Source organism: Tursiops truncatus, chromosome 11 (assembly GCF_011762595.2).
Source record: "Tursiops truncatus isolate mTurTru1 chromosome 11, mTurTru1.mat.Y, whole genome shotgun sequence".
In the NCBI taxonomy this organism is placed as follows: Eukaryota; Metazoa; Chordata; class Mammalia; order Artiodactyla; family Delphinidae; genus Tursiops; species Tursiops truncatus.
In genome coordinates this window covers 72,106,484-72,132,078 of record NC_047044.1, presented here as the reverse complement: position 1 = coordinate 72,132,078, position 25,595 = coordinate 72,106,484, and the positions used below count along the sequence as shown (strand labels likewise).

At 35.0% G+C, this 25,595-nt stretch overlaps 1 protein-coding gene across 1 annotated transcript in view; it reads right to left on the bottom strand.

The window, feature by feature from the left end:
- ABCD2 (ATP binding cassette subfamily D member 2) overlaps positions 1 to 19,291 on the bottom strand; it is an 80,206-nt gene extending 60,915 nt beyond the window's left edge. Inside the window, exons 1-4 of the mRNA XM_033865646.2 lie at positions 18,072 to 19,291; positions 16,384 to 16,564; positions 3,207 to 3,328; positions 295 to 463 (exon numbers count right to left, since the gene is read on the bottom strand). Coding sequence (XP_033721537.1) covers positions 295 to 463; positions 3,207 to 3,328; positions 16,384 to 16,564; positions 18,072 to 19,007 — 1,408 coding nt within the window. The 5' untranslated portion in view covers positions 19,008 to 19,291. The remainder of the gene's footprint in view (positions 1 to 294; positions 464 to 3,206; positions 3,329 to 16,383; positions 16,565 to 18,071) is intronic.
- Positions 19,292 to 25,595: the final 6,304 nt, after the last annotated feature.

The following is a 25,595-nucleotide window of genomic DNA, read 5'->3' as shown; positions in this document are numbered from 1 at the left end:
TGACATTAGCTCTAATTCTGTTATTTGAATTTTAAATGCAAACAATTCATTTTGCCATATGTGCAGTTTCTAAAAATAATTCTAGACATTTTGTCCTAAATAAAAGTAGCATAATATTTTTTATGGTAACATTAGTCACTACTTCTCAAAATGCAGCACTAACTTTAGGAATAACTGTTTAAATAACTAAATGTTGGTTCCTTACATCTGTTCAAAGCTATCTTCTAAAAAACTTTGGTTCTGTTGATAAACATTTAAATATAGAAAAAATATAAAAACATTTGAGTTTAATACCTTTGATTTCCAATGTCTCACTGAGGGGTAATTCTATGTTAACTCCACTCTTGCTATGGTTTTCAGACTCTTGCAAGACAGCAGTTCTCTTATAAATGCCTCTTTTTACTTCATCAAAGACCCAAAACATGTTGTATACTCGAGCAGTATAGCCTGCTAATTCAGTTATCTAAAACCAACATAGGGAGATAAAACAGTATACTCAAGACAGACTTTTAAACAAATATGCAATCATATAAGCTTCTTGATTTAATGTTAAAGATCCTATTTTATTATACTTGAAAAGTAGATAGTACATCTGATAACTAAAGCCAGTAACACTAAAAAACTTACCAAGAAAGCAGCATAGCAAGTTGACAGCTTAAGTTTGATTGGAATTAAAAAACACATAAAAATTATTCATTCAAGTCAGGGTTCAAAGTGAAATGTAAAGACTTCAGAATATTAGTTATTATTAGTTATTATTAGAGACTTAAAAATCTTTCAATCAATTTTCTGATTTGGCCCCTGTTTGCAAGAAAATTTGATTTCCAGAAATTAGAAGTTTTGTGAAAAGCTTAAATCCATTCAGTGAAATAATGATTCTTTATTTTGATATCTTTTTTCAATTAAAAATAGATTTTAAATAGAAGAAAAATGCATATTTTTCTTATTATGAAATGACATTTCTTAGTCAAACTGATTGTCAAAATTCCTAAGTTTAGCCAGAGAAAATACCCCTGCTAGTGGATACCAATATTGGGCGTGAGCTCAGTGAAAAGCTTTAAATCCTTTTCAGTCCAAATCCCACAAAATTCAGCTTCTTTTCAAGCCAAACATGATTTATATGCCCAAAGAAAAATATTAAATATGACTTTTTTTCTAGATGAGATAAATCTCTGCTTTAGTTCAAAAGGCTCAATAGAGTGGTATATTGCTCCTATTCTGCCAGTTGTCCAATTTAGGTTGAATCTCTGCTGCTTTTCTATTAAAAGAACACCTTGTTATCAAGGTGACTCATCTGAAAGGTGACTCATGGCCTGTCAAGACCATCTTTCTCAGTGAAAAGGAAGCAACAAAAACCATTCCCTTACAGAACTGTTTAGTAGGAAATTGGTATCAATAAGCAAGGCATGTCACTAATAAATGTCTCTTAAACAATAAACTATGGACTAATACATTACCAACATTGTGTAAGATTTTTGTGTGTGCAAAACTTAAACAGTGAATGAGCAGGTATTATTGTTAAAAGCTTTCTACCACATGTCTCTACTGTGTGAGAGGTCTATAATTAGATTAGTATTTCATTTCTATATATTAATGTTATAGCTATTATATAGGATAATTTCTAAACTGTTATCTAGAAGAATCTCTTGAGTTCCCAAGTAGAGGAAATCAGAACTAAGGATTAACAAAATATGGATCCAAAAGAAACCTAAGTAAATATAGTTGCATTAAAAAAGTCTGAAACAAATGTGGAGGTCAATTAAAGAAAGGCAGGAGGCATTGAGTTAGTAGACCAGGATGCAGGGATGAATGGGCAAAGAGTGTCAAAAAAAAAAAGAAATGAGAATGTGACTGTGGACAAATTACTTTGGGATATAAGACAAGGGGGTTTGTCTAAAAAGAAACCTTGTTCCCTCTAGAGCTAGTGGAGAATCCATGATGCTTTCATGTGCTTTCACAGGAGTAATAAGATTCTTTAGAAGTAAAAGTTCTATGATTCAATGTACATACAGGCAAAATGAATTGAATGTGAGATATATAAAAATTTTGATTTCTCATTTAACTTTAATAATAAGTAATTTATTAGCTGAAAAAGCTATCCCCAAAACTGTGTCTCCAGATTATCAAAATTACTATTTGAAAAAAAGTTTTAATTGAGTTGTCTTGCTTTGTGGCCCTAAACAACTGGTTTTACCTTTTTTAAAAAAACCCAATTCAACAAATCAGTTGTTAAATGAGATTGAAAAGTTTTGTCAGCAAATCACAAACTTTGCAACTATCTTATATAATTTATTCAAGGATAATTTAATAGGTAGCTAAATTTATAATGATGCTCTGGCAATTTATATTGATACAAAAGCCACAAGAGTAATTAATAGTGAGAATGACTGTCCATGGGAATATTATTTAATATCTGAATTGAATAAAGTGATTTTTAATCTTAACCCTGTGCTATCTGTAGGTCTTATTACCATTCTCTCAGCAAATATTTACTGACCATATACAATATTCCAAGCATTAAAATAGATATTAGGAATGTAAAGATGAATAAGATAGTTCCTGCTTTCCACTCAGCGTCTTATGCAAAAGACAGATAATTATATGTGGTAAATAAAGCACCAGATGTACTATGAACACAGAGGAGGAAGACCCAGACTCTGCAGGGAAGTCAGAAAGAAAGTAGAATCACAAAAGGGTTTTTTATACATGGTTGGTAAGGCTTGACTTGTCCTGAAGTATAAGTAAAAGTTTGCAAGGTATATAAGTAATATTATTGGCTAACACTTATTAAAGTGCTTACTATCAAAACAACTCTACAAAGTCATCACTATCATTATCCCCATTTTACAGATGAAGAAACAGACACAAACAGGTCAAGTTCATATAATTTGTAAATACTGCAGCAAGAATTTAGATTTAGGCACTCTGGCTCCAAAATCCATACCAAAGGACATTTTAGTAAAATTTAAGAGCAAATATGTCATACTATAGACAGAAAAAGGAGTTGACAATTGAGAGTGTAAAAACTGAAAGGTATTAGCAGCAATAGACTTGGGAGTTGTTGTCCTTTATCTTGATTATACTCTTAGCAATTTTTGGTAGAGAAAAGATGTTTCCAAAATAATAAACATATGTGGTAATTTACATTTTTGCTTGATTTCCATATATCTTATTTTAATCAAATTGATAACAAGAAATGCAAGTACCTCTTTGTATGAAGACATAATCCTTTCAATAGCATCAGCTCCAGAGGCCAATAAATTTCGAGCAGTGGTAAATGCTTCTGTCCGCTCACTAACCATAGCTTGCTTTCGATCATCCTCTAGATCTAAAAGCAAATTACAAAACTGTTGAATTTTTTAAGTAACTAAATGTTTTGTTTTGTACTATGAGACTGTGACTAAAACAACCGCATGAAAATTTTTCATTAGTATCAGCAATTTCCTAGAAATTAATGAATTATTTAAAAAATAGTGTTTGTACCAGATTTTATTTAAATCTTCCTTTGTCTTATTATTTTTCTAGAAGGAGAGTTAGAAGAATTAAATCTATAGGAATTAAGACTATTTTCATTTAGCATTCTTTCAACCCTTACCAAAGTCAACGTCCTGCCCTTATTAGAGCTAGGTAATAAAATACTACTGATTCAGTCAATAAAATACCATTAACTAGAATCTAAGCAAATATTTCAAGTGTGATTTCTTTAATAGAAATGCAAAGTAGCTGACCCTCATAATCTAGCTCTGTCTACCTGTTTCAACTTTCACCCTACAGTTTAGCAACACCCCAACCATGCAATATTCTGCTTACTCTCTGGTATTTGCATATATAATATTTTCTGACTTTAATATACTTTCTTTTTTGCCAAGCTCTTTCTTAAAGAGTTAACTCTTTAGTACAGGTTTCCCTGGAAACACTTGTCTGGCTTTTCCAGTGGACTATAAGTTCTTTAAGGGGCAAGACTGTATTTTATTCATTATTCCTAGTACTCACCAGAGTGTCTAGAACACAATACTCCTTAATGTGTATTGAATGGATGGATGGATAGATAAATATCCTAAATTACTGTCAACGCAGAATTATGGTTAAAAGCCAGAAGTCAGACTAGGTTAGAGTCCAGACTCTACTACTTATTGGCAAGTAGTAAGGTTAGTAGAGCAAGCCACTAATCTTCTCCATGCTACTTCCTCATGTGTAAATGAGGGAATTAATAGTACTATCTCAAACAATTCTATCTCAGAGGGTTGTTGTGAGATTTAAAGGGGAAATGTAAACAAAGTGTTAGCCTAATCCATAGTTTATAATAATTGCTCTTAAATGTTAGGTGTTATTACTTTCTCTAAGTGTTATTGTTATTATTGTTATTATTATCTACTCCATTTAGTATTATTCTTTAAAATTATTCTTTCCAGGTCATTACTTTAATCTTGGCAGCAGTTTGATTCTCTATCCAGTCTTTCTATGGACTATCACCAAAATTCTAAATTGAAAGCTGTAAATTAATGAAGAAATTAGAATAATATAAATAGCCATGAGCCCACTTTGCTATTTATTTTGCTTGGATTTATCTCAGTGAAAAGGTTTTTTTTTTTTCTCCATGACATGCAAATATTTAACATGTGCCCTGCTATAACTACTGGATACTTTCACCTTTACTTGCTCATAGACAGCTCAGCTGAGTTTGAAAGAGATCCATGCAAAATATAAGGTAAAATTCACTCAGCAGATATTTACTGAACAGCAGGATTTACAAGAAATTAGGCAAGGTGTTACAGGATATGCAAGGATTAAATGTAATTTTCAGATTCTTTCCTTAGGAAGCTTACAGTTTGATAGGAGAAAGAAGACAAGTTCCCAAATAACAATGCAGGGCAGCCTATGAGGAGAGTTAATATGACACATTTGAAGGATGCAAAAATAATTTCTCTGCAAGAGACAAGAAATGCTTCATGGAGGAGTAGACTGGGAGTGAGGCCTTGAAGACTGCATACAATTTTAAAAGATCACAAGTACAGCATAAGCAATGTCTCAAAGAAGGGAAATTTCAAGCAATGCCAATTGAATAATAACCTGGTCAAGTTACAGTATGGGTTGGTGTTAAGCACTGATTTTACTTGTGTATCAGAAAAACCATGAGTTCATGGGAACCTCCCAGTTCTAGAGTTAAGTACTGCTCTAGAAAACTATCTTTAGTTCCCTTGAAGTTAGTCTGTTTCCTTGAAGAATGAAAAAAGAAAGGCTTTGACTGTTAGTATAAGTGATGAGAGAAAGACCTGAATGGCTAAAATGGCTGGGAACAGAATGTAGATATTCTTAAACACATTTAAATGTGGGATAAAATTTAGATAGCCACAAAAAATTAACAAAGGATTCTTGCAAGCTACCAAAATAGTAACTGCTGTATCAGTTAAAGTGCTAAGAATAGTTTTGGCTCAGAGAATCTGGCTGATGATCTAAAATAATTATGGGATTTTATGAATTTGGGTTAAAAGTAGTTTGAATAATAGCTTTCACTGATAGCCTCTGTTAAGAAGAAATAAAACTGATCAGAAGAAAAGAACTACAATACTGCAGCTTGTGAAACAAAAAACACACTCACAGAAAGACAGACAAAATGAAAAGGCAAACAACTATGTACCAGATGAAGGAACAAGATAAAACGCCAGAAAAACAATTAAATGAAGTGGAGATAGGCAACGTACCAGAAAAAGAATTCAGAATAATGACAGTGAAGATGATCCAGGACCTCGTAAAAAGAATGGAGGCAAAGATTGAGAAGGTACAAGAAATGTTTAACAAAGACCTAGAAGATTTAAAGAACAAACACCTAGAAGAACTAAAGAACAAACAAACAGAGATGAATAGTACAATAACTGAAATGAAAAATACACTAGAAGGAATCAATAGCAGAATAACTGAGGCAGAAGAACAGATAAGTTACCTGGAAGACAGAATGGTGGAATTCACCGCCATGGAACAGAATAAAGAAAAAAGAATGAAAAGAAATGAGGACAGCCTAAGAGACCTCTGGGATAGCATTAAACACAGCAACATTCGCATTACAGGGGTCTGAGAAGGAGAAGAGAGAGAGAAAGGACCTGAGAAAATATTTGAAGAGATTATAGTTGAAAACTTCCCTAATATGGGAAAGGAAATAGCCACCTGAGTCCAGGAAGCACAGAGAGTCTCAGTCAGGATAAACCCAAGGAGAAACATGCTGAACACATAGTCACCAAATTGAAAAAAATTAAAGACAACGAAAAATTATTAAAAGCAACAAGGGAAAAATGACAACTAACATACAAGGGAACTCCCATAAGGTTAACAGCTGATTTCTCAGCAGAAACTCTACAAGCCAGAGGGAGTAGCATGATATATTTAAAGTAATGAAAGGGAAGAACCTACGACCAAGACTACTATAGCCGACAAGGATCTCATTCAGATTTAACGGAGAAAGCAAAAGCTTCACAGACAAGCAAAAGCTAAGAGAATTCAGCACCACCAAACCAGCTCTACAACAAATGCTAAAGGAATTTCTCTAAGCAGAAAACACAAGAGGAGAAAAGGACCTACAAAAACAAACCCAATATAATTAAGAAAATGGTAATAGGAACATACATATCGATAATTACCTTAAAAGAGAATGGATTAAAAGTTCCAACCAAAGGACACAGGCTCACTGAATGGATACAAAAACAAGACCCATATATATGCTGTCTACAAGAGACCCACTTCAGACGTAGGGACACATACAGATGGAAAGTGAGGGGATGGAAAAAGATATCCCATGCAAATAGTAATCAAAAGAAAGTTTGAGTACCTATGCTCGTATCAAATAAAATAGACTTTAAATTAAAGAGTGTTATAAGAGAAAAGGAAGGACACTACATAATGATCAAGTGACCAATCCAAAAAGAAGATAAAACAATTATAAATATAAATGCACCCAAAATAGGAGCACCTCAATACATAAGGCAAATGCTAATGGCTATAAGAGAGGAAATCAACAGTAACACAATAATAGTGGGGGACTTTAACACCTTACTTACACCAATGGACAGATCATCCATACAGAAAATTAATAAGGAAACAGAAGCTTTAAATGACACAATAGACCAGATAGCTTTAATTGATATTTATGACATTCCATCCGAAAACAGCAGATTACACTTTCTTCTCAAGTGCACACAGAACATTCTCAAGGATAGATCACACTTTGGGTCAAAAATCAAGCCTTGGTAAATCTAAGAAATTTGAAATCATATCAAGCATCTTTTCTGACCACAATGCTATGAGATTAGAAATGAATTACAGGGAAAAAATCGTAAAAAAACACGAACACAAGGAGGCAAAACAATATGTTACTAAATGATCAAGAGATCACTGAAGAAATCAAAGAGGAAATCAAAAACTACCTAGAGACAAAATACAATGGAAATACAATGATCCAAAACCTATGGGATGCAGCAAAAGCAGTTCTAAGAGGGAAGTTTATAGCTATACAAGCCTACCTCGGGAAACAAGAAAAATCTCAAATCAACAATCAGCTTTACACCTAAAGGAACTAGAGAAAGAACAAACAAAACCCAAAGTTAGGAGAAGGAAAGAAATCATAAAGATCAGATCAGAAATAAATGAAATAGAAACAAAGAAAACAATAGCAAAGATCAATAAAACTAAAAGCTGGTTCTTTGAGAAGATAAACACACTTGATAAATCTTTAGCCAGACTCATCAAGAAAAAGACTGAGAGGACTCAAATCAATAAAATTAGAAATGAAAAAGGAGAAATTACAATGGACACCGCAGAAATACAAAGCATCATAAGAGACTACTACAAGCAACCCTATGCCAATAAAATGGACAACATGGAAGAAATGGACAAATTCCTAGAAAGGTATAACCTTCCAAGACTGAACCAGGAAGGAATAGAAAATATGAACAGACAAATCACAAGTAATGAAACTGAAACTATGATTACAAATCTTCCAACAAATGAAAGTCCAGGACCAGATGGCTTTAAATGTGAATTCTATCAAACATTTAGAGAAGTGCTAACAGCATCCTTCTCAAACTCTTCCAAAAATTACAGAGGAAGGAACACTCCCAATCTCCTTCTATGAGGCTACCATCACCCTGATACCAAAACCAGACAGAGATACTACAAAAAAAGAAAATTACAGACCAATATCACTGATGAATATAGATGCAAAAATCCTCAAAAAAATACTAGCAAACAGAATATAAAAACACATTAAAAGGATCATACACCATGATCAAGTGAGATTTATCCCAGGAATGCAAGGATTCTTAAATATACACAAATCCATCAATGTGATACACCATATTAACAAACTGAAGAATAAAACCAGTATGATCATCTCAATAGATGCAGAAAAAGCTTTTGACATAATTCAACACCGATTTATGATAAAAACTCTCTAGAAAGTGGGCATAGAGGGAACCTACCTCAACATAATAAAGGCCGTATATGACAAACCCACAGCAAACATCATTCTCAATGGTGAATAACTGAAAGCATTTCCACTAAGGTCTGGAAAAAGACAAGGATGTCCACTATTATTCAACATAGTTTTGGAAGTCCTAGCCACAGCAATCAGAGAAGAAAAAGAAATACAAATTGGAAAAGAAGAAGTAAAACTGTCACTGTTTGCAGATGACATGATATTATACATACAGAATCCTAAAGATGCCACCAGAAAACTACTAGAGCTTATCAATGAATTTGGTAAAGTAGCAGGATACAAAATTAGCACACAGAAATCTCTTGCATTCCTATACACTAACAATGAAAGATCAGAAAGAGAAATTAAGGAAACAATCCCATTCACCATTGCAACAAAAAGAATAAAATACCTAGGAATAAACCTACCTAAGGAGGTAAAGACCTGTACTCAGAAAACTATAAGACACTGATGAAACAAATCAAAGTGGACATATATACACTACCAAATGTAAAATAGCTAGTGGGAAGCAGCCGCATAGCACAGGGAGATCAGTTCCGTGCTTTGTGACCACCTAGAGGGGTGGGATAAGGAGGGTGGGAGGTAGACACAAGAGGGAGGAGATATGGGGATATATGTATATGTGTAGATGATTCACTTTGTTTTAAAGCAGAAACTAACACACCATTGTAAAGCAATTATACTCTAATAAAGGTGTTAAAAAAAAGATGACACAAACAGATGGAGAGATATATCATGTTCTTGGATTGGAAGAATCAATATTGTGAAAATGACTATACTACCCAAAGCAACCTACAGATTCAATGCAATCCCTATCAAATTACCTGTGGCATTTTTCACAGAACTAGAACAAAAAATTTCACAATTTGTATGGAAATTCAGAAGATCCCCAATAGTGAAAGCAATCTTCAGAAAGAAAAACAGAGTTGGAGGAATCAGGCTCCCTGACATCAGACTGTACTACAAAGCTACAGTAATCAAGACAATATGGTACTGGCACAAAAACAGAAATACAGATCAATGGAACAGGATAGAAAGCCCAGAGATAAAACCACACACCTATGGTCAACTAATCTATGACAAAGGAGGCAAGGATATACAATGGAGAAAAGACTGTCTCTTTAATAAGTGGTCCTGGAAAACTGGACAGCTACATGTAAAAGAATGAAACTAGAACACTTCCTAACACCATACACAAAAATAAACTCAAAATGGATTAAAGACGTAAATGTAAGACCGGACACTCTAAAACTCTTAGAGGAAAACATAGGAAGAACACTCTTTGACATAAATCACACAAGATCTTTTTTGACCCACCTCGTAGAGTAATGGATAAAAAACAAAAATAAACAAATGAGACCTACTGAAACTTAAAAGCTTTTGCACAGCAAAGGAAACTATAAACAAGACAAAAAGACAACCCCCAGAATAGGAGAATACATTTGCAAACAAATCAATGGACAAAGGATTAATCTCCAAAATATACAAACAGCTCATGCAGCTCAATATTAAAAAAAGAAACAACCCAATCAAAAAGTGGGCACAAGACCTAAATAGACATTTCTCTAAACAAGACATACAGATGGCCAAGAGACACATGAAAAGCTGCTCAACATCACTAATTAGAGAAATGCAAATCGAAACTACAATGAGGTATCACCACACACTGGTTAGAATGGCCATCATCAAAAAATCTACAAACAATAAATGCTGGAGAGGGTGTGGAAAAAAGGGAACCCTCTTGCACTGTTGGTGGGAATATAAATTGATACAGCCACTATGGATAATAGTATGGAGGTTCCTTAAAAAACTAAAAATAGAACTACCATACGACCCAGCAATCCCACTACTGGGCATATACCCAGAAAAAAACATAATTCAAAAAGACACATGCACCCCAGTGTTCACTGCAGCACTATTTACAATAGCCAGGTCACGGAAGCAACCTAAATGCCCATTGATAGATGAATGGATAAAGAAGATGTGGTACACATATACAATGGAATATTACTCAGCCACACAAAGGAATGAAAATGGGTCATTTGTAGAGATATGGATGGACCTAGAGACTGTCATACACAGTGAAGCAAGTCAAAAAAAGAGAAACAAATATCGTATATTAATGCATGTATGTGGAATCTAGAAAAATGGTACAGACGAACCAGTTTGCAAGGCAGAAATAGAGACACAGGTGTAGAGAACAAACGTATGAGCAACATGGGGGGAAAGCCCAGGGGTTGTGGTGGGATGAATTGGGAGATTGGGATTGAAATGTATACACTGATATGTATAAAACAGATAACTAATAAGAACCTACTGTATAAAAATAAATAAAATAAAATTCAAAAAAGAAATAACACTAGCACAGATGGACTGGTGTTTGGTATGGCATGGTAATTTCTATGTTGCTTTGGCAGACTATTATCTACTGGGTTTTCTCCATGCTTTCAAAATTACAAATTTGTAACAAAATTACAAATAGCTCTGGAAAGACTTCATTTGACTTATTCTACTGGTTTTTCTTTGGCAGGTAGTTTGAGAGCAGTGCAAGAGTATTTTGTCATGTACACATTAAGCAAATAACTTCTATGACAAGGCCAGATTCCTTAGTGTCAGAGATATAAATTCATGACCTAAAGCACTCGCCTATTTTGTATCCTAGGTAAACATATTTCATTTTCCTCACCAAATATTTAAAATATTTTTTCAAAAGTTCCACATTTAAGGATTTAATAGTTAACATATCTGCTCATTTTACTGCTACTTTTCATCACTGCTAATAATAAGTATGTACTGAAACAGTCACATCTGTTGCTATTTCACTGAAAAGATGAGAAAGAATTTTATAACTCAGGTTTAAGTCTATTAATTTTTAAAAGTTAAAAAAGTAGGCTATTCTTTTGTACTTTTATCCTTTGCTTTTCTAATCTGAGTTTATTTAATTTCATTTACATTTTACCTTTGTCATCTTGACAAATCTCAGCAAAAACTATAGCCTTACCCTACTTCATACCATATATAAATATCAACTCTAAATAGATTGATGATATCAATGTGAAAAGAAAAACCAATAAATTTCTAAAAGATAAAATTGGAGAGTACCTTTATGACCTTGGGTTAGACAAATGTTTCTTAAACAGGACATAAAACCATTAACCACAAAGAAAATGATTGATAAATTGAACTATATTAAAATGATAACTTCTCTTGGACGCTGTTAGGAGACTGAAAAAGGAAGAATCAAGTGGGAAAAGATATTTGAGATTTTGTGTGTGTGTGTCTGACAAAAGACTTATTACAGAATACATAACAGCTTTCACAAATCAATAAGAAAAAAACAGATAAGCTAATTTAAAATTAATTTTAAAAATTATCAGCACTTCATAAGAACAGCTATCCAAATGGCCAATAAATGAATAAAAAGTGCTTAATCTTATTAGTCATCAAAGAAGTTAAAACTAAGACCACAGTAAAGTACCACTATACACTCACCATATGCCTAAGCTGAAAAAAATGCCTAAACGAAAAAGACTGACGTCAAACATTGACAAAGATGTGGAGCGACTAGAATGCTCATGCATACTGTACGATACTATTTATAGAAGATTAAAAAACCAGTAAATATTAATGAATGGTCAGTAAAATAATTATCTTTGCTGTGGCATGGCAAGGGCAGGAGTAAGTGGAGTTGGGGTGCGGGGCTAATGATGAGGATAGGACTGGGAAGGGGTATGGAGGCTTCTGGGATGAAGGTAAGGTTCTATTTCTTCTGAGTCGTGATTATGTATATGTCTTAACTTTGTGACAATTGGTTGAGTGGTACACTAATGATTGTGTCTTGTTGAGATATGTGTTATACTTTAAAATCATAACTACATATATGCATAGCTACTTACAACTAAAAGTATGTCTTTGATATATATTGATAATTACTGTTATTGGTCGACAGGAGAGTAATCATATCTAAACTGACCTATAATATAACATTTTATTCGAATAATTTGACATAGGAATATGAGACATACTAATGCAGCAGGAGCTATGGATAGAATCTTGTTGCAGGTACATTTTGAGAATACAAACATCACCCATGTTACTAGGGTGATGGGTAGAATATAGTTCTATTCCTAAGAACAGTATCTCTCAGTTGCTACTTCTGATGTGCCACCTCACACTAGCAGATTACCAACACTGGCAGTGCCAGTGGCTTAGCTGCTCTCTTCCCTACTCGTTAGGTGTCTGTAATAAGGTCTGGCAGGAGAGACCTATAAGTAGCTTTCCCTGGCCTTGCCCAGAACTGCTCTTGACATAAAGAGAAGAAAAGTGGAAGTGGCCTATAACATTAAACAACTGAGATTATAGCTCCCAAGTAACTATTTTCTTCACATAATTTCAGTCTTTCTCTTAATATGAAGCAAATAAAGGGGTAATGTTCTCTATACAGATAATAGAGATGATACAAAATCAACTATTTCAATGCCTTTTTCAACCGTTTGCTCCCATGATTACTTGGTCTCAAATAAGTTAAGTCCCTTATAGAATAAGTTCTAATATAGCTAATATAGAGGCAGCATAGTGAAGGGGAAAAAAGCAAAGCACAAGGAACTACATAATGTCTTCTATCCTTAGTGCTTTCACTAACCATTTGTGTGATCTTAGGCATGCCTGGGGCTCCAGACTAGATCACCTGTAAGCTCCGCTTCTGACATGAAAATGACATGATACCATATGCAGTTTTGTAATGTGAAGTTGAATATAAACATAATCCTGTCCTTACCACAAGATTTTACTTAAAGTTGTAGCTAGATGGTGTAACCAATCTACTCCAGAACTGTTTTTCTTTTCTCCTCTCAAACAATTTATGTAGGCTATTCCTATTTGCATCTTTACCTCCAACTTCCTAATCACTTTCAAATGCCTTGCTCTTTTAACAATGATCAGGCCAGCAAACATCTATTGAGCATTTCCTATGATGCAGGCATTGCTATAAATTTTACACATGGAATCTTCCTTAATCTTCATAGCAACCCTGCTATAATTTCCCCCATCTTGGAAATGGGGAAACTGAAGCACAAAAAGGTTAAATGATTTGTCCAAAGTCACAGCCCAATAAGCAAAAGAGCCAGCATTTGAACCCAGGCAATCTGATACCAGAGCCCGCATAGTAAGAATGTAATAAATATTAACCGTTGCTTCCACCTAAATTCTTACTATTTGCCATGGACTGTTTCAAGGCACATGAAATACATTATTTATAATTTCATAACAATTCTGTAAAATATATATTATTATTCCAATAGTTAAGAAAGGAAAACTGAGGCATATAAAGTTTCTGTAACTTTCTTAAGGATGGATAACTACTAAATAGCAGAGTCAAGATTTGAACAGTGGCCTGTTTCTTCCTTTACTCTTCTCTTTCTTTCCTCTTTTCTGCTTTTTCTCCCTTTCCTCTTTGCCATCCCTCTTATTCATCCATTTTTTCCCATCTATTTTTGCATTAAAATATGTACTATCATGCGCTTAATTTATCTCTAATGTAAGAGACAACTCAGGGCATAAGTATAAATTAAGATTGAAGACTAGATTAGGATAGATAGTATTTAATTCCAAGACCTAAAGCCTCAAAGATAATATCATTATCTAAAAAAAAACTTAATTATTTTGTCTGAGTAAAATGATAACTTAGTGTTTTCATGTGGTATGTCATCATAAGTCAAATATATTTCATAAATACATACATATGAACATTATAAGCATACACACAGTAACCTTAGAAATTATAGAAGATATCAAGACACACTCTCTTAATATTATCATATGAATTCATTTTATTCTTCTATGAAATTCTTACATTGCTTTTCTTTTTATAAAATTTTGTTTTGAAAAGAAGCTTTAAGAATTATTTTCTTTCACTTGCATCAATGTGATTATTATCACAATTTCAATCTAAAATTTTAACGCTGTTTCTTTAATTTACTATTGTATTTTCAAGATTTGTAGGATTTATTTTAAAATATCTTATTACATCACCTACAGAAGATTGTTAGATTGTTTGCATACATTGTTTACTTCTTACTGGTCTCTGTGGGGTTAATTTGTCACCATTAATAGCTGCATTTTCTCTGTTCTATGTTGAATACTCCAGGGTTTTCTAATAAGACCGGTTCTTCCAAAGGCTAACAGAACACCACCATAATTTTGTCACTGGGGTAGTTTCTAATATACATTATACATGAAACTTTTAAAATATCCATACACTGATGGATAGGTATTCACTATGAATATCTGACAATTTTGTTAAATTTCTTAGTAAAACTAATCTTAAGACCATACATTTTTGTGTTTTTTTCTCTAATACTCTTTTGAAAAAGCAATTTATTTTATTTCATTATGAAAGGATTAAATCTAAAAATGCTAACAATGCCTTTTTCAATAGAAGCTTTTAAAAATGATTAAAACAAATTTTGAAAACATTAAATAAACAGATAAAATTCAGTTTTCCTAGTGGTCTAAATACACTATTAGACACTTGAGTTGCACAGTACATTTGGTATATGTATAGCACTTACCACAAGGGATGGACAAATCCTACTTTACCAAAATGAACAATTTTAGGTTAAGAATGACTCAAATTTGACAGGTGTTTTTGTGAGAGTTGGTAAAGCATTAAAGCACTGTTTTAAAATATTAAAGCATATGTAATTTTTTACTTGTTTTTATTGGATGACTTCAAACAAATAACTATTAATACTTAGTTCTACACCAAAAATAACTGTAAAATAGTGTGAATTCTGTTACATTTTTCTTAGTGTTGCCTTTTGTTTTCTAGGCAATAATTGTCACCATGTCAATATTCTTGATACATGCTCTTGATACATTATTCTACTAAATCCTCACCACCCCACTCTGAAGTAGCCTTTCTGATTCTCATTTTACAGATGAGGAAACTGAGGTTTAGACAGTTTAATTAACATGACTAAAAGGACACAGACAGAAAGAGGGAAAGCAAAGACTTGAGCAAAGCTCTGTCTCACCACAAAGTCCATGTTTTTGTCTAGCTCTTTCAACACTAAGACCAATTTTGGTCAAGTGGTTTTTAAAGAGGAGGGGGAATATTTTACTTTGGAAAAAGAGAGGAAAATGCTGCTTCTTTAATTAATCCCCTTTTGTCCTGCCAATTAAGACCCAAACTCCCATCTCAAGTATTACATAACATTTTAATATTGTCCTCCTTGTCTTTATCTTTCTTAGTTGTTCCAAAGGATGAAAAATGTTGATTAAAAAAAACACTGGGACAGTGGTAGGATAGAATTAGACCCCTGAAACTTGACAATCCCTATCCCCACAATACCACCAAATAGGAGGTTTTCTATATTACCTACAAGTAGAGGAGACCTTGTTCCATGGCATGAAGCTCTCCCTGAAACAGTATTATTAGTTGTCTTATGTAGTCAACCAACTATTCAAATCACAAATCAGGGCAGATCTAATTATAGAATATTTATAGACTAAATGCATGCTATGTGCAGGACTGAAATTTACAACACATGGGGAGACTTTCTATTATACTCCTTTTGAAGGTATTAATTTGTGTTGAGTTGAACTGTAAACTAGAGAATCATTCTATATTAGGCCGTATAATTAAAATTGCTCAAGATCATCTCCCAAAAACACTACATCAGAGGTTTCTGAAATATCACAGAACTGGAAAGGTCTTTTGAGTCACTTCTTTCATATTGCTGGTCTTATTACTGGATGTTGCAAAGTCTGCCATTGTTTCTGACCATTAAGGACTATAGAATGATGACTACACAATTCACTGACATAACTCCAGCAGTGACACCTTAAAGAGAAATAATCAGAAACATATATTTAATATTAAGCATAAATGCCATTACCACCATCTGCAAAGCCAGTTGCAGTGATAATAGGTAGAGCCACCATAATTAGTCCACTGCTGCTCCAAACATACTTCATCAAGAACTGCTCTATCATAATGTACCACAAACGTTTGGATAAAATGAGGTTCATCTGATTTGCTAAAGCTTTGTAACTTTTCTGGAGTTGCTTCATTTCTACCTATGGAGACAAAAAGAGATAAGAATTAACCTAGTATGAACTATAAAAATAAATAACGTATGTTTGAGGACTTTCTTTAAAGATAATTACATATTATTTTGTTTTACTTAGTATACTATTATCTGTGATTCTAACAACCAATAAATACAGATTAATGTCAGAATTAGTCATTACTTAGTTGTAATCACACCTATATTATTTTTTAAATGTCGATATTCAGTAAATATAATGTTAAATATAAATATATACAAGTGATTTATACTTATGTTTTCAAATTTATATGTATAAGATGTTAAAATTAAATGATATGCCATAAGACATGAATAAACAGTTAGAACCTTATCCTTTTTGATTATAGCAAAAATATCTGAAAATAAACACAAGACATGTATATGTGTAATTAGACTCCACTTTTGAATTAACTCAATTTACTGGGTTTTGTCTTAAATGCAAGAAGCCTATAACATGCTATAATTTATATCACTGAGCTCAGTGATTCAAGAATGACATAAATATGATTACTACAACATATAAGCCAATTTTCAAGTGGGAATAGAAGTCCTAAATTTGCTTTAAATTTTCTTCTTCAGATTGGTACTACTATAAAATTTTTTTTTGTTGTTATTGATGATGTTTCAAAATTAAATAATTCTGCTTTTTAATTATAATACCATTTCAACTTTAGAATAACTTACTATTTCATTTGCCAAGTCATTTGTATTAAGATTTCAAATGCATCACCTTAAAAAGTCTTTAATGTACTGCAAGTTTATGTAATCAGGTTAACTATTTAAGGGACCTGCTTAATGTTGAAAATCTTTAATATTTAAAAATAACATTCTGGAGCTCCTTTTTGCCTCTTCATCTCTAATCTTAGCTTTTCCCTCTAAGCTAGACAAAATTTCATTTCATTACCTTTTTTAATTTGTGTCAAAACATGGTACTGAACATTAAGAGTAATGGAAATGCCATTTGTAAGCCACTCTCCTGCACTTCTTAGAACTGAGGAACTCCATCATGGACCAGGCATGCAAAACTGTCACACCTGTCTTTCATATGAAAGCACTTTTTTTTTCTCTTGATAAACAAACAAACAAACAATACCATCCTAAATTTTCCATCTCAGTGGAAGTATGTTTACTTAGTTTCTAAACATATATTTTCTTCAATGTTCTAGGACCATCTACTTAGGATTTCAGTTTTAAGAAAATGCTTTAGAGATAATTCTGAGCATATTTGGATAACTGAGACTAAGTAGACTGTTTTAGAATGCTGAAAATGTTATTTTCATGAAACTTTAGAAAAGTTTGCACTCTACATATAATTCTTTAACAGCTTGTGATTAAAAAGGGTAATGAAGCATATATTTTAATACAGGTTTGAATGTCATAAGAATCTAAAACCCTAAAGAAGTTGGTCCATCAACAGTACAACAGATGGTATCTAGCACTGCAGTGGCAGCTTGAACAGTCTCACATTTCACCCGTCACCTTAATTTCTTTCTTACCTTATGTCCTCTGTAGAAGGCAATTTCTTCAACATTGGCTATAATTCTGGAGTGCACATACCGCAAATAGCCTTTCCTATGAGCTTCTTCAGCCACCAATTTACCAAATTTGGGAGAGCAGGCTTTTAACACTTTAGCAGTGGCATATACCACAAGCCCTGCTAAAAGGGTGGGCCCAATTGGGCTTGCTCCTCTGGATGTAGCAGTCTTGATGAGCGTATAGGAAGTCAGGATTACATCTAAAATAGGTTTGGTCAGATTGGAATACAAGTGAGCCACAGATTGAGAGAACATCATAATATCCTCAGTAAGAGACTGGTCAGGGTTTGCCAGCCTCCCATCCATATTGATCACTTTATAATAAGTCTGATTTGTAAAATAGGTTTCATAGGCATGGTCGACTAGGCGAGTTCTGAAGGCCAAGGCCAATTTGCCCTCTAGGTACCTTATTGCACTGTTGACAAAGGTGGCAGGGATGGCAATCATAAGCCACTTGATTAATTTGATGATGAAAGTCCGAGGCTTCTTTTCCACAATGCTTTTCACGATTTTTCCATCCAAACCAGCTACATAGATAGACAGAAAGGTTCTTGAGATTAGAGCTACCGAGTGGAGGCAGAGCCATCCTGTCTCAGTGGTCACAAGTTTAGGGAAGAGAATTTTCCGAAGTTCTAGTAGCTGTTTGAAAAAATCTGCATTCACTCCAGGCGAAGGTTTTTTACAAGTGGCCTCGGTGCAATGCAGTATTTCTCTATTCTCTGCAGCCGGGTAAGCTTCTTTTTTCTTCCAGTGGCCAGATTGCTTTAAACGCTTGCCAATGATGGGACAGAGGGTTTTCAGAGCATATGCTGCAGCCACCACGCAGGCAGCCCTTTTAGCAGTCCTCGATCTGGTCCATTTCACTCGATCAGCTGCTGCATTTAGCATATGTATCATTTTCCCAGTTACCCAAACCGGCTTCAGAAAGAATTGGTTTTAAAAGATCATGCTCCCCGGGAATCCCAAGCAAATGTTTCAGAAAGTTCTATAGCGTTCCATACTCTGCAGCGTTTCTCCTCTTCTGTTTTTTGTTTTTATTTTTTAAGATTTTGTTCTGTGACATGCAGCACAGCTCAGACTCCACTGCGTCTAGTGAGGATGATTCCCTCAGAAGCTCAAGCTGCACCAAGCAGCCCCAAGCTCCTCCCTCTCAGGCCCCTCATTGGCTGTAGGGGCGACGGGACCCCTGGAATCCTCGCCGCTTTCCTTTGAACCTTGAAAATGAAGAGAGAGCAAAACGAATTACATCCTTAAACAGTTCAGAGAGTTAAATGTCTATTTTTGGAGAGGTCGAATCAGGGCAGCTGCTGGCGACAAAACCTGCCCTAGCGACTGAGCATGCTCAGCGTCACTTAGAAACCCACAGAAGTTTCAGAAAATACATCACTTCTCTAAGGTTTCAGCAGATACCACAGAGGAAGAGCAAAAAGAAAGGGAGATTTCTAAGAGCTTAAAAACGAATGAGGGAGGAGGAACTGGGGAGATGAGGGAAGAGAGACAAGAGGATCAACATATAATGAAAAGAGTATGGAATGAATCTGAAAGGGAGAGAGATGAAAGTGACAAATGGGAGGGGCACTGGAAAAAAACAAAGTATCAAGTACTTGGATCTGTTTTTCTGCACTCCTCCCTCCCCCATTAATTATTTTTTTCCGTCTCTGTAATTTCACATGAAGTCCCAGAACCTATCAGACAAGTTGAGCCTATTTTTTGGTAAATAAATAGGAGATAAGTCTTCTGTATAATAGAAAATAATTCTTTGCTATGCATCCATTCCAAAGTTTACTTGTCCTTATAATGAAAATCTTCCAGCCCCATAACTGCTATTTTTAGCAATAGAGATCTGATGCATTGGTGATTATTTACAAGGTGACTATTAAATAAATGAGAGCAGTGTTTCACTTCTACCACCCCCTTGGGTCCTTTAGAGTTGTTACTTAGAGGTATGTTACTTTATAATCAAAAGTTAACCATTTGGGAATCAAACAGGAGTTAGATGGTAGAAATAGCTTCTCCAGGATCTTACCTCATTTTGCAAGAGTTTTTGACTTTTGTAAGCTTTTGCTTTGTTTAGGTTTACAGATAATCTACTGGCTACTTCCCATTTCCATTTTGATTATTTGATAAAAATCAAAAGTGTTTTAAAAAATTCTCTACATCCCTAATGGAGAACTTAGCTGCTAAACAGTCAAGCAAAATTTTGATATTTTTAAAAATGTAAAAGGCATGTTTTTAGGCAAAGATGAGTTATTCTCAAAAATGCAAAAACATTTTTGTTTCTCCACTGCCCCTGTTCCCCCATACACAACATACACACACATATCTAGTCAGTTGGAAGCCTGGGAAGATATGCATTAAACTAGAACAGAGGTTGGCAAATTACAACCCAACCAGTGGGCCACATTTGTCCCACCACCTATTTTTATATAGCCCAGAGCTAAGAATAGTTTTTATATTTAAAAAATGGCTGAAAATATATCAAAAGAAGAATAATATTTTGTGACATGTGAAAATTATATGAAATTTTTATACCAGGGTCCATAAATGAAGTTTTATTGGAAGATAGCCATACCCACTTATTTACTTATTGTTTTTCAAGCCACGCCCATTTATTTACTTCTTGGCTTTCAAGCCACAGTGGCAGAACTGGGTAGATGAAATAGAGCCCAGAGTATTCATTATCTGGCCCTCTAGAGAAGTTTGCCAAACCCTGTGCTAGAATATAAAACTTGCCTCAGTGTTGTGATCTTCATTATTCAGTTTATGGTGAATAAAGAACTATCCTCACTTTTATTAGTAACCGTATTTTTAAACTTTCCAAACTCCTCCTTTTCCAGGTACCTATATGAGTTCCAAGAATTATCACAGATCTCTTTTCATTTGTTTGCATTCAATTCAGCAGATTTACTAATACATGAGTAGCAAATTCATGCAAGGTTCTTTGATAGCTGGCCATATTAGCACAGTAATCTATCATTCCATTAAGACTTTCTAAGTCTGTACATAGAGATCATAGTGTCATAGTGATTATTTTCAAAAAATTTTTTGTTCCTAATCTCATGCTTTTCATGTGTCAAAATAAGGCTGCCTTACATTTATAAATTTTAATTCTTTATGTCACATCTCCTGACTATGATAGGACATGTGGAGGGTCAGGATAAACTTAACTGGGGGTGATAGGAGGATGTTCAGCTGGCAGAACATGATACACAGAGGGATGCATGGGTCAGAAAGCAGCTGGCAGTCAAGGGAAGTGGCCTGCATCACTGGCATAGGACAACAAGATCAGGGGAGGAGCAGGGCAGTGGGAAATCTAGAAGCAAAGAAAATTAGAGACCTAAATATGCAGGCCTAAATATGTAGGCAGGTCAGTTTACCAACTGGTAATGAAGCTGGGGTACAGGAAAAAGCTTTTAAAGCCTGGAGTGAAAGCCTTGTTAGACTGAGGAACTGGGTATAAAGAAAATGATCAAGAAGAGAAATTTGTTTGCCAGAAATGTGGTACAAGGAAGGTTGAAGTCCAGTTACTAGAACTAGGGAAAAGGTCAATATAAGATTTAACTTGTTAAGCCACTAAAGTACAGGCCTAACTATCACCACTTAAATTCCACTCCCACCCTTTATCCCACCCTGCCCCCAAAGGCCAGGATTGATTTGAGCATCTGAGACTAGGCTCAAGCCTTCAGGAAAGGCAGAGATGATAGAAAACCAGATAGGTAATTCCAGTTGGAAATATATGCCATTTAAATAAGAAACTACGAATGTCAAAGTACTTCTTTCATTTTTTTATACTGGCATGATGCAATTAAAGCAGCGATAATGTTAATTTAATTTGAGTTCCAAACTAGAGAAAAGGGAGGTGGAAAAAAAAATCACTGCTTACTATAGTAAACATAGTTCAGTCTAATTTCCACTCAAGCTTGTCAAGTTTACATGTTTTTATATGGGGAAGTATTAACATTTTCTTAAGAGGGAAGAAATAATCTTAGACAAAGATATTGAAAGTAAATAAAAATTAAAAATAGGGCTTCCCTGGTGGCGCAGTGGTTGAGAGTCCGCCTGCTGATGCAGGGGACACAGGTTCGTGCCCCGGTCCGGGAAGATCCCACATGCCGCAGAGCGCCTGGGCCCGTGAGCCATGGCCGCTGAGCCTGCGCATCCGGAGCCTGTGCTCCGCAACGGGAGAGGCCGCAACAGTGAGAGGCCCGCGTACCGCAAAAAAAAAATAATAATAATAAAAATAATAATAATAATAAAATTAGGCAATAATTATTAAATTACTCTGTTCTCAAGTGAGATACTCTCAATGTCCGTGTCAAAGTGGATACTACCAATGTCCATGGAAGAGCAGGATTAAATACATTTTATATATGTTAGAGAACATATACACATATTTACACATATCAGGAAAACTATATGATTTATAAACTGTAAAATGTAATTTTTTATAATAAAGAGATCTACATATATAGGTATGTAAATAAAAATATATATCATGTAGATAATATATGCTTATGTGTTTAGATAGTAAATCATCAGAAAGTAAATAATTTTTAGTAATAAAGATAAATTAAGGTTTAAGAATTTTGGATGGATTTCCTTTTCAACAAATGCTAAATATTTTATCAGTGCTGTATTTCTTTCTTGAACAGTTTCCTGACCCAAGAGGTTACCTAATTGCCCTCTGGACCTAAAACAGCTCAGTCTTTGACTCTTATTATCTATCAGTCATGCTAGCCTTATTCATGTGAAGCATAACATTGATGATATCTTAAGTCAACATTTCAGCTGTTACAAATAACTACCTAATAACTAGTCTAATTTTTTTTTTTTTTTTTCGGTACGCGGGCCTCTCACTGTTGTGGCCTCTCCAGTTGTGGAGCACAGGCTCTGGACGTGCAGGCTCTGCGGCCATGGCTCACGGGCCCAGGCGCTCTGCGGCATGTGGGATCTTCCCGGACCGGGGCACGAACCCATGTCCCCTGCATCAGCAGGCGGACTCTCAACCACTGCGCCACCAGGGAAGCCCAACTAGTCTAATTTTTTAGTTCACTGAATTTTTGTTATAAAAATCAGTATTTATATGATTACACAAGATGTATATCCTGGGAGATAATCCTATTTTAGGTACTATTTCCTAAGGACAACAGAAAACGTATTATATTTGAAATTATGAGATATTCCCCAGGTTAAAATGTGGAAAACAATCATGACAATTGGGAAAAAAAAAAGTATTTTGTGCATTTGTTTGGGATAAGAGATTCCTAGTTTCTAACCAAAATATCATAGAACACTTTGTAATATAAATTTTTGTAAGGACATACAAACATAACACAGATATGAACAGCTAAACCCAATTTTTGTTTTGAGGTTTTTTTTCAGTAAGGAGTTTAAAGTCTTTGGGCCTTTACAGCTAAATTAAGTTTTGATGAAGTTCTCTCAAAAAATAACAAAATATACAGAATAATCAATTACTATGGTGCAATGTTTCTAACAGACAACTGTTTACTGAATATTAAAACTACAAGTGAAAGATTTTAAAGGATTTGGAGAAAGAGTGGTAAGTGGGAAAGGAAATATTATCTTTAGGATTATGGATCTATAACTTTTGTCCTCTCTTTTTCTCCACCAAGTCTGGTCTTTGACCTGGAAGAAAAGTCTGAAACCAATACAGAACTAAATAAAATTATGGTGCAGGTGGTTTGAAACACTAACCCTGTGGCCACAATCCAATATTTCATTTACTTAGGTTTCCCTTGCCTGAGCTGTTAAATCTGTGTTCTTCCTCCTTGAGGCGGGCTGACTGCTTTCCCAGAGCTTCGCTTGCGGCTCTGTCAGGATATGTTCTCCGCAGAAACCGCAGAGGCTGTCGGGAGGCCCGGAAGCAGCCTACCCGAGGCCACAGAGGCTGTTGGGAGGCTGCGCCATACTCCCTGGAGCCGAGAAGGGGCTGTCTGAGGCCTAAGAACGTGTCACTCATCCCAAAACGAAGAAGTCAGAGCAACAGCCTGTCGCGACCCCGGTGTCTTCTTGCTCCGAAGTTCTGAGGAGATGAATTGGGTCGGGGGGTCCCGGTGAGTTGTGCTACTGGAGCCTGAGACTGTAGCATTTGAGTCCCATTCCCATAATGGCGCCTCTTCCGTTAGCCGTGGTGGGGAGTGCAGAGACTTAGCTGGAAAGAACTTGTCAGGAGTGCGGCTTTCAATCGTTATCTGAGATGGGAGATCCTAGCACCAAGTCTCTATTCCTAAACCAGAAGCAATCCAGCTTTTCCCCGCTGTGTTTCCAAAGGCTTCACGGGTGGTGCTACTTTCCATGCGGTTCTCTGCTCACCTAGTGTCCCGCGTCCTCCTCTAATGAGGCCTCTGAGCACCTAAGCCCTTTTCTGCCTTCTTCCCGCCCTGCCCCTCTTTCTTGGGAGCGGTTTCTTTTAGGTCAATATATAATCTTTGCATGAATTTGCAAAGTATTATGGAAGAAGACATTCCTTGCGGCCCTTAAATATATTGATGGGGGGGCACTATCAACCATAAAAATCCAATATTGTTTGTTTTAAAGTGAGATAAAATAAATAGTTTTTACTTTAATAACTTACAGAGAATTTACAATGTACTTTGTATTTAGGAGTAATCACATAAAACATAATGGGTTGACAATTTAGTTTTATATAACCTATTCATTGCTATTGACCTTGAAGTCCACTAGGATGGAAATCATGTGGGTCTATAATTTCATTTGATCAAATTCCTTGATGAAAAAAATTGTTTTGATTGAAACTCTAAGCCATTAAATACAATTTTTTTCACAAGTAGACCCAGGAGAGTGGTATATGGTTAGAATATAACACATTTAAATTCTAACGAATTTGTAAGAGGAAAGACAGTTTTTGTATTCACCAAATATTGTAACTGTGCCCAATAATTTTAGCAGGCACATTTATCCTGTTGAAGAATATGTTAGCATTTTATTTTAGAAATTTATCTTGATTATTCCTGGCTAGTGTTCTACCATCAAACTTCCACTTTGGAGAAAAGTGAAAATTCATTTACAGGCTTCACAAGATTTAGTTGATATATGATTATAATTTCATACAATTTGATTATAATATTTTCTAAAATGTGAATATTAAATGAGATATGAAGTCATTTTACAAATGCTTAAGCATTTAATATGTTACTTTTTTTTTTTTTTTTTTTTTTTTGCGATACGCGGGCCTCTCACTGTTGTGGCCTCTCCCGTTGTGGAGCACAGGCTCCGGACGCGCAGACTCAGTGGCCATGGCTCACGGGCCCAGCCGCTCCGTGGCATGTGGGATCCTCCCGGACCGGGGCGCGAACCCGTGTCCCCTGCATCAGCAGGCGGACTCTCAACCACTGTGCCACCAGGGAAGCCCAAGTGTGTTACATTTTAAGCATGAAAATGTAAAAGTGCTATTCTTATTCTGTTATATATCTCAAACTTCTGGTTATTCAGGGAGTAATATTT